This window comes from Python bivittatus, unplaced genomic scaffold (assembly GCF_059951505.1).
Source record: "Python bivittatus isolate LINGU-HERP-01145 unplaced genomic scaffold, Pbiv_v1 ctg000680_np1212, whole genome shotgun sequence".
Lineage (NCBI taxonomy): Eukaryota > Metazoa > Chordata > Lepidosauria > Squamata > Pythonidae > Python > Python bivittatus.
Window position 1 is genome coordinate 5,453,530 of NW_028277095.1, and position 15,342 is coordinate 5,468,871.

General features: G+C 41.1%; 1 protein-coding gene across 1 annotated transcript in view; it reads right to left on the reverse strand.

The window, feature by feature from the left end:
• FAM178B (family with sequence similarity 178 member B) overlaps window positions 1-15,342 on the reverse strand; it is a 175,438-nt gene that overhangs the window by 73,479 nt on the left and 86,617 nt on the right. Inside the window, exon 12 of the mRNA XM_088151902.1 lies at window positions 8,731-8,828. Within this exon, the coding sequence (XP_088008028.1) occupies window positions 8,731-8,828 (98 nt within the window). The remainder of the gene's footprint in view (window positions 1-8,730; window positions 8,829-15,342) is intronic.

Sequence of the window (15,342 nt, forward strand, 5' to 3'; positions counted from 1 at the left end):
GGGTGGTCGAGGTCTCCAGGGGTCTCCAGAAACAATTCTGGGGATCTAAAGTGCATGGAGAGGAAGAATGACTGAGTCACCTTTCCCCAACTTCACTCCTTCCAGAGATGTGGGGATGGCACATATTTGTCCTAAGATATCTGAAGAGTGCCAGCTTGGGGAAAGGTCTCCTCCTTGATGCTTGAATTGAATTTGAGTTTTATTGATTACTCAGTTGACCTTATCAATACCACAAAATTAAAAAATATATATAAACAAAGCATAATTGGAACTATAAAAAGAATACATGAGACATATGTGTATATGTGCCAGGTTGGGGAAAGATCTCTTCCTTAATGCTTGAGAAAACAAACCTACAAGGGTACATACTGTACAAGCCGCACGAGCTGAGTGGGGACTAGAAGCTGGCTCTCAAACATAGTCCTGCTGAGGAATCAATGTAAACTTCTAGGAGCCCAAAGACGTCACGTAATTTTTCAGGCTATTCTTTCCTTATATATAAAGTAAGCCAGTTGTTTCCCTCCTGTGTGTCTGTCCAAAGGAGATAAAATAATGCCTGTTCAAAACTGTCAGGATTCGACCAAGCGAAATAGAACGATTAGTCTTCTTTAACCTTCCAGAGCTGCCTTAACTTTTCAAACGAGAGGGAGGGGGAAGAAAACCAAAAATGCTTGGCCTGTCCACCCTTTACTCCCACGCTCCAGGGAGACTTCCAATTGACTACTGAAGGAATCAGGAAGTTAACCCAGGCACGGCGGGGGGCAAACGTGCCAAAGGAGAAACACGGCCTGTTCCCAGGGGGTCTTTTTGTTCTGAGCATGGAACCAAACTGTTTTTTCTCCCGGGCATGGCCCTTTCGAGCAGAACCCCAGGGAGGATGGGGGAATAACAGATCTACCCTCCAAAGAGATCCATTGTTTTGAAGACCTTTATTTATTTTTTATGGGTATGCTTTCATTCTGCTGGACCCCAGCAAAACACAGTAGCTGTGGCAAGCAGAAGGTTTCCCACGGAAGGAAAACTAATTCTTCCTGCTGATCCTGCGTTTTTACAGGACATCCGTCTACGGGATGATGATAAGGAGAGGGCTGCGTAAAGGCGGGGTGGGAGAGGTTTCTATTATTGATTTTGCAAAAAAGAAAAAAAAAGAAAAGGGGGTGGCCATAGAAATAGGTAGAGCTCATTTGCTTTCTGGGTTGCAAGGGGTGCGAAGATGGGAAAATTACAGCTTTGAAAAAAATAATTGCTCTAGTTCAATATTTACAGCCCTAATTTAGAGACTCCTGGTGTCTTCCATGATAGTCTCAGCCATCTTGTCCTCATTACCAACCACTGTTTGGTAATTGATGGAGATTTTAATGAAATTCTTGATTCAATTTTAGATAAACATTCTCTTAAGCCGCAGCCTTTGGTTCAGTTAGCAAAGGCTCGTGTGTGTGACGCTGGTTTCGTTGGTGGGTAGTGTCTGTTACGTCCAACTTTCTAATACAGGGCAATTATAGATTTCATTCCTTGGTGCATCAAAACTGCTTTTTTTGGCCGGTTTCCTCATCTTTGCTTCAGATTATATAAATTACAGTACCTGTTTATGCCTCACTTGGAAGTGGGGAATTCCTCTAACATAAAGAACATTTGGTGTCTACATGGTTCTTGGGTAATTGGCAATCATCTTAAAAAGTGAATGGCTAGCAAGCTTAAAAAAATTAATAAATGAGAGTTCAGCATACTCTTGTGTTATTGAATGGAAAGATGCAAGCATATATGAGGGGATAAATGATTTCCTAAGCTGCACATAGAAAAAAGGAAAAGGGCATTCTAAGAAGAAAAATAGAATCAGGAAGAGGGTTAATTTTTTATTCTCTCAGTTTGTTACTTATCCCTCTCCAGATCTGTAGGGGAAATTGCAAAGTGCTACGTATGAACTGATTAAATTGCTTTCTGCTAAGGTAGACTTTGTGTTAACTTGTCTACAGCCAGTTTTGCAAATTAAAAAAACAAAACAAAACGGGAAAGGTTTTGGCATGTCAATCAAAGCAGCAACAAGCTTGAAATTTTATCTTAGTGATTTAGGGCAGTTATATATAACATCTGAAGACATACATGTAAGATTCATTGTCTTCTCAATGCTTTTCCGTTTCTCTTTGTAGTCAACAAAATGATCCCCTGCCTAAACCTAGCCAGGCAGAAGAAATTAAATATATAATTGAAAATATAAGGAACGATACAGGTGCCAGGGCTGGCAGCTTTTCTGGAAAATGAACGGAAACACATACAGATATTCTGGTTTCTAAATTTTAAATCTTTTCAGAATGTATTTGAATGCAACACTGAATCTGTTTCTGTTAATGAAGCTTATATTACTTTCGTAGATAAAGTCTGTAATGCGCTAATCAAATACCTACTTCACTGAAATATTATCTGGCATTTTTATAACCAACTCCAGAAGGTACATCTGGATCAAATGAGGGATTTATTTATTATAGACAAGGGGCTGACAATTTGAGATTATTAGTAAACCTTGAAGCTTAAAATAATGTTTAGTGAATCCATCTAGAACTAGGTCACTGGGTGCAGAGAAGGATTCATATAAAACGTATGGCAATTTTTACTTTTTATTCGTTCAACATTTTCTTTTTCTCAGAATCCCTTTAAAATACATTCCAGTTCTTTATTCTTGTCCAAAAATACAAGGGAGAATGAATGGGATTTTATTCTACACCCTTCCTAACAGCTGCCTGATTGTCTTTTTGCTCTGTTGTTTGCATTGTACAGGTATTGGGAAACTTGAACATCTGTGATTAGTCAATATAGTGGGAAATTTGATAAACACACCCACACCCACCCACACCCACCCACAGTGGTTATACCAAAAGTCAGGCCTCATAGGGTAATCACAATATTTTTTGGAGAAAAATGTTGCTGTACTTAGACGTGTTCAAAGGGCATGTGTCAAACTAGTCAGGAAGTGTTTAGAACAATGTTGTCCAAACTTGGCCACTTTAAGATGAGTGGACTTCAACTCCCAGAATTCCCCAGCCAGCCATGCTGGCTGGGGAATTCTGGGAGTTGAAGTCCACTCATCTTAAAGTGGCCAAGTTTGGATAACACTGGTTTACAAGAAAATCTGAACATTTTACCTAATTTATGTAAGTTGTCTATGGAGCCTGGCTTTTGATACACTCTCTATATAGAAAAGAAATCTGGAAATGTTGTCTCTTGTCGATAAATCTTAGCCTTCCATATTAAAATTAATAAAATTAATGGACGGGTTTGGAATCTATCTCAGTGTAATATTAATTGGTCTGAATCTGAATTGAGGCCTGGGGCGAGGGGCACTAATTTGTCAAAATCAGTTTTCGCTGGGAAGTTTCAACTACGCCGAGAAGTAATAATTTATCTTAGGTTAGGAATCCTGCGGATATGATTAAATTGAATTTATATAAATTGCCGTTGGAAATAGCAACAATTTGGATAGATGGGATAGAGTATGTAAGGATAAGATTAATAGACTAAATAGAAATATTTTACCATGAATCATTTATGCCATATGTGATATTCTTCTCTAACCCTATATTTTCAGTAACTTAATGCGTTATTTCAGAGGTTTACTTAGGAAAAAAACCCTTCCTTCTTTTTCACTGAAGAAATTTTAATAGTTAGTTAAAGGAGAGCTGATTGTTCCGATTTAAGATCATATTATAAGCAGGCCTGTCTGCTTTCTTTAACAAATGGCAAGTTTTGCCTACTAGAAATATATCCTAACAAACTGCCTTGGAATCAGTATATTTGACACTCTTTCTACAAGGGTGCCTGCATTTTATACAAAGGCGCCTACCATTTTCATCAGACTGATAGGAGTGACATGCTACTTAAGCACAAACTCTGTCTCCATCCCTTTTGCAAGTCCGTGCGACACCACAACACATCTACAAAAGAGGCAGAGCTGTGCAATTCCTATCATTTTGTCTCCCCAAGAACACCTTTGACAATTCAAATTGGTGTTTAGGTCCAATTACTCTGGCGAGTATGGAATCCCCCCCCCCCCCAATTCGATATAAGGGAACAAGGAAGCGCATTGTGCAATGCTATGTCAACTCTGGTTTGGCCCTTATGATTATACTAAGATAATTTTATGGGGGATTCCAAACTTGAAAACAACAAACCCACTTTTTTGTTCAAGAACTGGTGGAGTCAAAAGTTTAGATCAATTAGAAGAATTAGACAATGAACTTTCCTTATTTTTTAATCAGCTGGGGGTCTTGACCAAGGTGAATTAACATCTGCAGACAAGCAACTCTTTGAGATAAGTGCTAACAATGCTGCTAGGAAGTCCCACACTGAGGGGAGACACAATTCAGGAAAGCTACAGGGAAGATATATTAGTGTATGTTTTCATGGCCAACGTGATCAGCTTCTGGGATAAATGCCTATGGTCTTATCTGGTATCCTGATGTTTCATCAGCAACCATGGCTGGCATCTTCAGAGGCAAAGTGATCTCTTTTCTCACACTTCTTGGCAGCTCACAAGCAACTGAGTAGGGACTAAACTGGGCTATTGCATTTGTAACCAAATAATCTGGATTTTGAATAAACTTTCCATTGGAGCTCATCTCTGATCTCCTGTGTCACGGGAGTCCAAAAATGCTGGTTCCTGACTGGTTCTTCATCCAGGTAAACTTCTGATTGGTCAAATTTGAGGAAATTCTATGAGAACTAGTTCATGATTAACTTGTTTTGGTGTCATTTCAGGTGAAGCTGTAGATTCTCTTTGCTGTTGATTAGTCTGGTTGACTATGTGGCATCAAGAGAGTCAGAGATTTTCTCCATGGTGATAACTTGGTTTTTCACATCTTTCAATAGTGCACTCATTACCACCATAACTGAATCCATCCACCTTGCTGCTGGTTATCCTCTTCTCTTTCCTTCCACCTTTCTCAGCATGAGCACCTTCTCTGGAGAGAGAGGTCTTTGCATAATATGTCTGAAGGATAATTTGAGCCTGCTTATTTGTGCGAGTGAGAACTCTGGGTTGATTTTTTTGATGATCCATTTGCTTGTTCTCTTGGCTGTCCACAGTATTCCCAGGAGTCTTCTCTAACACCAAAGTTCAAAACCGTCAATACTCTTCCTATCTTGCTTCTTCAAAATCCACCTTTCACTTCCATAGTGTCACAGGAAATATCATGGCTTACACAATTCTGATCTTTGTAGGTGTAGAGACATCATGGCATTTGAATATCTTTCCAAGGCCTTTATGGCTGTTATACTAAGTGCTAGTCTGCAGCATATTTCTTGACTGTTCCTTTACTGTTGATAGTTAATCCTATAAGGTAGAAGTTATCTACCACTTTGTTATCTTCAATGCCAATTTTAAGGCTGGTGTTCTACCTGTTGTAAGGGCTGTTAATCTTGGTAGAGCATAAAGTTGGGAACCAGGCTTTGTTGCCCTTCAGACTCTCTTCCTTCCTGTTGAAGTAGTTACAATGTTTATGGATCTCGATAGCATTTTTTTTGCACAATCCCACAATAGTTGGATGTAGTTGCCAGTACTGGTGTGTCTTCAAATGGGATCTTATGTCCATTATGTACAGGTGCATGTTCCACTACTGCTGATTTTTCAGGCTGTCCTTTAATCATATTCCTTTAATTGGGCATTAGTACTGCATTTTGTGGTTCCAATATGTACCTGTCCACAACTGCAGGATATGCAGTAAACTGATGATGATGAAAGTGGATTTCTGCCATCCTTGGGTGATTGAATGATTTCTTGGATTTTCTTCATTGGTTTATAGATGGTTTTTAAGTTGTGTTTCTCTCATCCTTTTCCAATTTGATATGTGATCTTCTCAATATAGGGGAGAAACACCTTCCCACTGGAGTTGGTTTGTCCATGGATGTATATTTATTATTATTTTTATTGTTGGATTGCACCACCTGCCTGATCTCCCCGACAGAGCATCTGTTAGCTTGTAAAGCACTATCTGTATGTCTCAACCTGTCTGATAACCTTTCAGGCTCACAAATACATCTGGCACGGTTGCTAAGTTTTCATGACGCTTCTCTTCTGGCAGGGATGATGGTTGGAATTTTTATGTAGACAGTGATCTGTGTGTGTTGGCTCATGGGATATAGTATACCCTGGTTATTGAGTTTCTCTCTGAATAATCAGAACATCAACAATGCAAATTTGCCATCCCTCACCCGTCATAAATTGAATATTGGGTGGATACTATTCAGAGGTTCTAGGGATTCCTTGAGCTCTTCTTCACCATGATTCCAAATCATAAAGGTAACATCCACATACCAAACCTTGCTTAAGTCAACTCCAGTCAATCAAGTTCTCTTCAAGCTCTGAACTTCTTCTTCCTAAAGCTCTGAAAACTTCTTTATCTACTTTGGAGGAAGGGAGCCAGAAGAGATGAAAGCAGCCTCTGTGTGACAGAAGATACGAGAGAGTCCAGCCCATCTTTGACAGCACTGTTCCCACTTCCCTCCACCAGAACTTGGCTCCAGGAACAGGTGACCTAAAGGCCTTCCTCCTTCAAACAAAGCATAAAGCAAAGGAAACCCTTGGGAGATTTCTAGCACCTCTCCCCAAGAAGAAAATGCGCTCCACCTTACAACAGAACGTTTAAAAAAGCATTGGAGATTCTTGACGTGTTGAAGTTTTTCTTATAATGTCTTGCAATTCTTTGGCCAGTTACAGATATCATATGTGACTTCTCGGCCAGCCCACTAAGTTCACGACCTACATTAGGTTGTAAAGGCCCAACTTATGCTGCAAAACAAGGGATTTTGTGGAAGAGCATTTCTATGTGTGTCAGTTCACATAAAAAATTGTGGCCATCATCTTGGCTTTTTTGACCACACCCTGTGGACACCTCTGATAGCCAATATAGACCAGACCAGACTGGATTAGACCAGACCAATCCATAAAAAGATGGCCTACCTTCAAATTGCTTTATAAACACTAAGGAATGGACATAGCAGCAGTTTGGAAGACTTCATAGATTATCAGTATTTAAATATCCTAAGATGTCAGGAAGGAAGGAAGGAAGGAAGGAAGGAAGGAAGGAAGGAAGGAAGGAAGGAAGGAAGGAAGGAAGGAAGGAAGGAAGGAAGGAAGGAAGGAAGGAAGGAAGGAAGGAAGGAAGGAAGGAAGGAAGGAAGGAAGGAAGGAAGGAAATCAATTAACAACCTAAAGGCTGGTGAAGAACCAATGAGATGCAGGTCCTGCTGCCCACACCCATAAATCTACCAAGGACAGATGTGTCATGAACGCATCTCCACAAAAGTCTGCGGGGAGAGCAGGAATAAAGTGTACAGTCTTCAGCTTTGTGATGGATGTAGCAGGAATAATTTTTATTTTTCTGGAACTTGAAGGATTGACTTAAAAATTGTGAATGAAGGGCTCAGGACAAGATGAGGGAAGCATTATAGGATTTCTAGGGAGTTCTGGTGCTGATGTAAATAGCAAATGAGAAACCAGCAGCAGTCTCTTGCTTTCTCTTATATTGTAATTCTAGTGTTCAGATTCCTTCTTTGGAACTTCCTCCATCTACCAATTTTTCTCTGCTATGTTCATTCACCCCCCCTCAGCCTCTGGGCTTTTCACAGCTGTTTTTGTAGCTTCCAAATCTCCTTCTCTGCTGGAGAACCCGTTTGTTAAGGGACAAGAAGTCCATTAAGTCAATCAGGGCCACAGACCAACCAACTATCCAACAGAGGTGATACCAAACAGAAAACAGAGCAAGGCATTTGCTCTAGGTCCTAATTTTAAATGTGCTTTTCCTGCAGGCTCCCTCCCTCTCACTGAATATACCTTTCTAAACATGCTGACGGGCTGCACAATGGAAAGATTAAGAGAGAATGAAGAAAAAGGAGCTTATGATTTAGGAATATGTATCGCCTGGAAAGCGTTCAAATACAGTGTGCACTTGAGAAATTAGTAACTAATGATCAAAACAGCAGAAAAATTCTCCCCCAGTGATTTAGAAGCTCTTGGTTATAAGACAAGCCTTGCTGGGTCAGATGAAAAGGCCCACCTAGCCAGGCTTTCTGTCCCGGAGGCAGGGGGAAAGATAGCCAGGTGCCCCCAGAACAGTTAAAAGAAGGACACAAGGGTAACAGAACTTTTTTTGCTCATGTTCCCCAGCAACTGGCATTAAGAAATTTGCTACCACATCCAAAAGAATGCCTTTCACTGCATCTTCTGCTAGTAGGTTCTGCAGGTTAACACTGTGCTGTTATGAAAGAAGGTTTTCTCTGAGCTGTGCTGATCTCCCAGGATTCAGCTATGCTGGATGGAAAAAAAAATAACCAGCATTCCCATTTATCTATGCTATTCCTAATTGCTTAAATCAGTATCATCCCTCTCCAGCTTTTTCTCTAAGTTTAAAAAGCCCAAACTACGGTAACCCTTCCGTGCTGGAAGAACTTCAGCCCTTCCCTATTTCTGTTTACCCTTTTCTGCAAATCTCCCAGCTCCTTTTTGCAACGCACGGATTGGAACAGCCTACCAAAGTCGGCGTGTTTATTTTCTGTTCCAGTATTTCCACCGACTTCTGTATGATTGCTCCAAATTTCTTTCCTGACCAATCGTAGCCGGCTCAGATGAAATCGGGACGCACGCGACGGACGTTTCTGCCCCGCGTGCTCTGCTTTGCACTAGTGGGGCCCTCCTCTTCCCTCCCATCAATCCAGAGCTGTCACCACACAGAATGGACTCACCGTCCTCTAGTTGTGGCATCTGGAAACAAACGCACGACAGCCACCAAGTTGTGATGATGCTGCGAGACGTGGCAAAGAGACCTGCATAATTCTGGCAGCTGTTAAGGAAAAGATAAGTCAGTGGAGATACCCAATGGAAGGCTTTCTGAGAAACAAGTTCCAGATGCTGACGACTCGTACAATTCAATTTTTGCAGTTTACTTCCCAATTCTCAGGGTACGGTGCTTTCTAAATTTAAGTTGTATGCCTCTGCTACCTTCTGTCCATGCCAGTTGGTGTGGACCTGGGTGAAACAACTCTTCTGTATACACTACTCTCCCCCCCTTTTTTCCTCTAAACAGTTCTAAAAAAAAAACCCGGTATTCTATAGCATTTTCAACCTACAGTCCTAACGTATACATTTTCAAAAACATATTGTGTGATTAATAAGGCTAAATAATGAAAGGGAAGAGATGACTTTCATAAAAAAGGAACATGGAGATAAACAGACTGGTAAGAATAGAACGGTAAGAGGTTTTTGAAAGCAGCTTTTGAGCTTCAAAGACCTTTTCTGCTGAAAGGCTATTTATTGTGCAAATACTTTCACCACTGAATAGCATTTCCCTTCTTTATGACTGGGTTCACATAACACGCTAAACCCTAATTCTCAGTTAACAAAGCACGAGGGCCACATTCTCATAAAATGCTACACCCGAAGAAATAAAACAAATCAGGGCTTCAGCTGAAAGCCTGGTTCACAACAACATGCTAAACCTGGTTTCCCCTAAAATACTGAACCGCAAACCACCCAACCCCATTTAGCTTAGTCTGGTATGCAGTGCAAACCCCCACATTCTAATAAAGCTGCATCTCTTTAATAAAATGGAAAAACTGCTCTAGGGAGACCAGCATCCAACATTATATTATTGTTCTCTTCCTTTATTTGATTTTATATATTCTGTCCAGAGTTCCTTAACAGCCAATGCTTCATACACAGAATTTTACATGGGATTCAGTTGCCAACTTTTTACTGCTTGGAATCCTTCTGTGTACCATTCTTACTGCAGAAAATCTGCTATGGTGGGAAAATTTGGTATAACGGTACAATTTTTTTAAAGTCAAGGGGGAAAATGAATAATTGCAATACAATAGGGGAAGCTGTCTCTGGAGAGGATAGTTGACATTTTCTGATTGTCCCCCCCCTTCTCATTCAACATAATTTTTCCATTTTTGAAATACAGGTACTCCTCATTTAGTAACCACAATTGGGACTGGCAACTCTCGGTCATTAAGCAAAACGGTCACTAAGTGAAACTGCAACTGTGCTGACAATCTTTCTTCTACTTTCCTTTGCTTTACAGACCTCCAAAGGTTGTAAATGTGAGGATCGGTTGCAGTTACTTTCTCATCACCATCATAACTGCAAATGGTCACTAAATGAGGACTACCTGTATGCACATTTCCCATCTAAGAACACTAAACTTCTGGAGGCATTGTGTGTGCGCACATGGGTGTGCATCTTGAGTTTGGCAGGGATGTCCACAGGGAATTCAAAAAATATAAAAATGGTGGCCACAGTTTGGCGGTCAAAGCCTCACCTCTTTTTTTACACACATCACCATCTTGATCCCCCCCCCCCCAATACCCCTGGGCCTGAGGTTTTCTGTTAAAATAGGATTTTGAGTCAAAAGACTGTCAAAAACTCCTTTCAGAAGTTAAAAGGAAACTGACTAGAAGGGATTATGAAATGGATTGATTTGGATTCTCTGATAAAAGGCTGTGAAATTAACTGAAGAACACGGATCGTTGTAGGAGATTAATGAAGCTAACTGCTCAGTTTCTACCCATGTTCATAAATTAGTGGCAACCTATCAGCCCTCTGCACTTTTGAGAAAACAACTGGAAGTACTAGAATGATGGAATGATTGCTTACTTCATGTAATTATTTTGGAAAACTGAACTGCTTACAGGTAGTCCTCACTTACGGACCATACATTCAGTGACCGAAGTTATGACGGTGCTGAAAAAATAACTTTATGGCCCATTTACGACCATTGCAGCATCCCTCAGTCATGTGATACCCATTACAGTCAGTATGTGTTATCCTGGGCCTGACCTGTGGTTTTTTCTTCCCCGCCCTCCTTGCAGAGCAGATTGATTGGAGAGAAAGGGATTATGAGAAAGGAAGGTGAATGCTCTTCTACACATCGAAAACAATGCGATCGCACTGGCAGCTTGGGGCTACGCAAACAGCTTACAGTACTCTCTTGAAATCTCTTTCTCTCCAATCTCTCTGTTATGTGATGGGGGGGAGGAAAAGCAAGTGATTTCTGTAGGCAATCTCTCCTTTGCTTGACCATCCCGCCCCCCCGCAGAGCAGAGAGATTGGAGGGGAAGAGATTTCAAGAGAGTAAGCTGTTTGCTCTTCTACACATCAAAAGCAATGCAATCACACTAGCAGCAGGAAAGAGACAGGCAAAGGAGAGATTGCCTTCAGAAATTGCTTTTTTTCTCTCCCCTCCTGCAAAGTGGAGAGATTGGAGAAGAAGGGATTTCGAGAGAGTAAGCTGCTTGTGTAGCACGCCTGTGGCTCCCAGCCCCGGGATGTGGCAGGATCGCATTGCTTTTGATGTGTACAAGACAGCAAGCAGGCACTCGAGCCTTCCAAAAGGCAGGGGAGTGGTTAGGAGGCAAACAAAAGCCGAAGGTGTAAAACTGAGCAGTCTTGTCTCTTTCCAGCCAGAAAGCACAGTCAGGGTCACATGATTTCCCATTTAGCAACTGCTTTGCTTAGTGGCAGAGTTGCCGGTCCCAATTAGCATCATTAAGCAAGGACTACCTGCATATGCATTTGTGGGGAGAAGATACCACTGCAGAGATGAAAGTTATCGCAGCAAACAAGGAACTGAACAAACTGCTCTAGCTTTAAAGCTGGGGAGAAGAAGGGGTGGACAATTTCAGCTTGGCAATATCCTGCTGTCCCAGTGGACCCAGAGCAAAAAACACACATCCAGGAAGTGGAAGTGTCTCCAAAATGTGGAGTCACTTCCGATTCAATTGGTAGCTTACAGCAGAAGTAAAATATATATTTTAACACTTGAGAGCCTTTTACTTGAAAGCTTGCTGAGCAAAAAAGGAGAGACAGGGCACCTCCGCTGAGCAAGGATTAGAAGTCCGATGGAAAGCAAATGAATAATGTATGGTCTTTTCCCCCTGTATAAATACACTCGGTGAAGGCAATCCTCGGTGATTCAGAGATGAATAGCTGGGTTATGCAAAACTGGTTGGAGGGAACGTAACAGCCTAGTTTTATGGTCTTACTAGGCAGCTTCCCAGATGTGGATCACGTATTCCTTCGTCTCAAGCAGCACTAATGCTGAGGGAGGAATGGCTTCTGTCACATAAAGCAAAGGCTGATGCCCAGCTCCTTCCTCTCCTGGATACGAAGAAGCTTCACTCTTTTACAATCAAAGGGAGAATGCACTTCGGTCTTTTATGCAAATATCAGGTTGTGCATGAGAATACTTCCTTTCTTTCAAATCTCTTGAGAACAGAATATTTCCTCTGTGAGATTGAGAGCCTGGGGGAACTATAACAGATCAGTGCTTTCTTGTGGTTTCTTGGATTTCTTACTTTACTCAATTAGCCAAATGCTCTAGATTTTAATTGGAGACACCAACACTTTAGCTCCTGCAACTTTGCACATTAACAGTTCTGGGATTTTCAAGTTAGCAAGTGGTTTTTATAGACTTTTTTAAAAAAATAAAGTTTGATTTTTCTTTATCTCTTGTGAGATTGGTCTGTCTCTCATGGGGGATGGGCAGAGGAGTGCTGACACTTCAACTCCAATGATTCAATGCTATATGGTCAGAAATTGGCACTAGAGCAATTATTTTCATTTTTATCTTTTTTCTTGCTAGAAAGGCACCAGGATATGGGAGCCCTATGTCACACACTGGGGAGGACATCAGGTGAAACAGCCCACTGGAAAATAGGAGGTGGCAGCAGGAATCAAGTCTCTACTCCAGGGCAGGGTTAGGATGTGAAGACCCAGAGAATTTTGGGACAAGAAGAAGTTTGAAACCTTCAGCCTCCTATCCTATGGGGTTGGTCCTGCTCAAATCACATGGACCTTTACTTGGAAGTCCCATTGATTTCACAGGAACTACACCCATATAAGTGTGGGTAAGACTGCAATCAAGAGTCTCTCAGTCTGGGAGTTCTGCTATCTTCTCTTATTTGATGCGGAACTTCCTGCAGACCTAGCTCACCCCAAATGTTTTAAGTGTGGACTGAGTATCATTGATCAGGAAGAAAGAGGCATTAGATCAGGTCAATAGACAGCAATTTTGGGGGGAGACTGGACCTATTTGGAATTCTGAAAGCATGTTCTGGACATTCCCAGAGAACGGCTGCTGCACTGGGCATGGGGGTGTCAACAAACACCCATCTACCAGAAGGCAAACCGGTGAAGCTGCTGCCTCCTATTCCATTTGGACTCCCAGGCTGTGCTCGCTCACTTGCTCTCTCTCTCCTGACGACATAAGCTACACGGGCACACTTCCAAACAAAACACTGGAGTGCAGCCACCTGTTGTTTTCATTTTTTACGATTGCCTTGAGGGTCTATTTGGGGCCCATCGAGGTTCACCTTTTGCTTTGTGCCTCGCAAAGCTTCCTGTTTATTATTATTTTTAAATTAAAACCATAAATAAATAAATCCAGGAGGACATGGAGCTTGGAGGGTGCCCAAGGGAGGGTCTGCAAGCCAACTGGCACCCATGAATGCCATGGTGTGGACGGAAACCATACTTCTTAGCAGGCTCCCTCGAGGCGAACAATGCCTTTCTACTCATGAATGGCAATCAGGCCGCTAACCCACCGATGGATTCAAACACCTGGATCCTTTCCAGGCTTGGATTGTGTTCAAAATTAGGGAGGAAAGGCTCTGAAACAGTCTAAACACAGTGCCTGCTTCCACTCAGCAGGTGGTGGAGACTTCAGCCGAGCGAGGAATGCCAGAGCTAGCCAGAGCTAGCAATGCCAACCGTTCTGCCAGGCTCTGCGGGGAACTACAGAATCCAAGCCTACACGAGAGGTTTATTATGCCTTGCAATTAATTAAGAAGCTAAACGGAAGACCCTATTGGCTGAGCTGCAGAGAAAAGCAGGACACCAGTAGGTGGTATCAAACTTCCAGGATACGTTTGTATAGAAAAGGATTGTCAAAAACAGCATTTTGTTGGAGAGGTAATAAGGACAATGCCTCTTTAGAGCTTATGTTTTTACAAGGTCCTATATTTGGTAAGTTTTGGGAGAAAGTAGTGGACTATATAAATATGACTGTGCGACAAAAGCTAAAATTTTCAGAGGATAATCTTCTTTTGAACTATATACCTAGTATGTGGAATTTGACATCTGGACAATGGAAATGGATCCTCTGTGCCCTTACTATGGCCAAAAGACTGATACTGCAGCATTGGAAAGATAAATGTATGGCTCCATTCACTCAATGGATTGAAGACCTGATTGCACTTGCCAGTTATGAGTGGATTGCCTACAGACGTAGACTTTGTATGGACAAGTATCATGAAATATGGGACTCATTTATACAAAATACAATAGGTTAAAAATATGATAGTCATACAAATATATTAGAAATATATATGCATCTGAATATTTGCATTAGATAAATATATATAGGTTGGTAACTATTTATTGTTATAATGATATACTATGTCAAGTTTTTATTCCTTGGTTGTAGTTTTGTCACTTTTTTGTAATAGCACTTTTCTTCTTCTTGATAGTGTATTATTACTTTTGTGTTTTGTTTTTCTTTTTTCTTTGGTTATTAACTAAAAAAAATAAGAAAAAAACCCTCTAGTATAAAGCCAATGGACTGCAATTTCCCTAAAAATGAGTTTCAGCACATCCTTTTGCTGCAGGATTCTGAAGATTTCAAGGAAGCACAAATGGAGCGCAAAAGGAATTTAACTTGCCCTTCCTATTTAATATTATTCTACAACTTACACATTAAAGATTCCGTTAGCAGGGATATTATTAGTCCGTAACCACGGCGTTATGGGACCTACCACTATGAAAGTTTATCATTTCAAAGTACCAGATTAAGATAATCCATGTGACAAAAGTAATTTTCCTACGTTCAGTTTGGAAGACTGAAAGATGATACTGTGGATGTGTGGAAGGACAGAAATACTGTAGAAGAAAAAGAGCAACCGGAGATATTATTTCTTGATTCTGTATGTTCAGACTTTAAAAGGCCATCTGCACAGTGCAGATGAATTCATGGGGTAATTTTCCAGCCGCTGCAAAAGACTTGTACTTTGCAGATTCTGAGCAATGCTATCTAGGTGCCCACAACAGACTCCTCTGTGTCACCCTGAACATCCTTTCAAAGGGTTTGTGGCAGAATTTCCAACTTATGCCGGGACTTTTTTAAAATTCTCGCTGGGTTCCTGTTCCTCTAACTGCCTTATGATGGAATAAATTAAATACACGAAGCTTCCCCCCATCATTTTTCTTTCTGTTAAAAGAACAGAGATCTCAGGAGGAGAAATGGGAATCTATCGGTTGTTTGACACTTAACACCAAACGGAAAGCACTTTGTCTGCTAA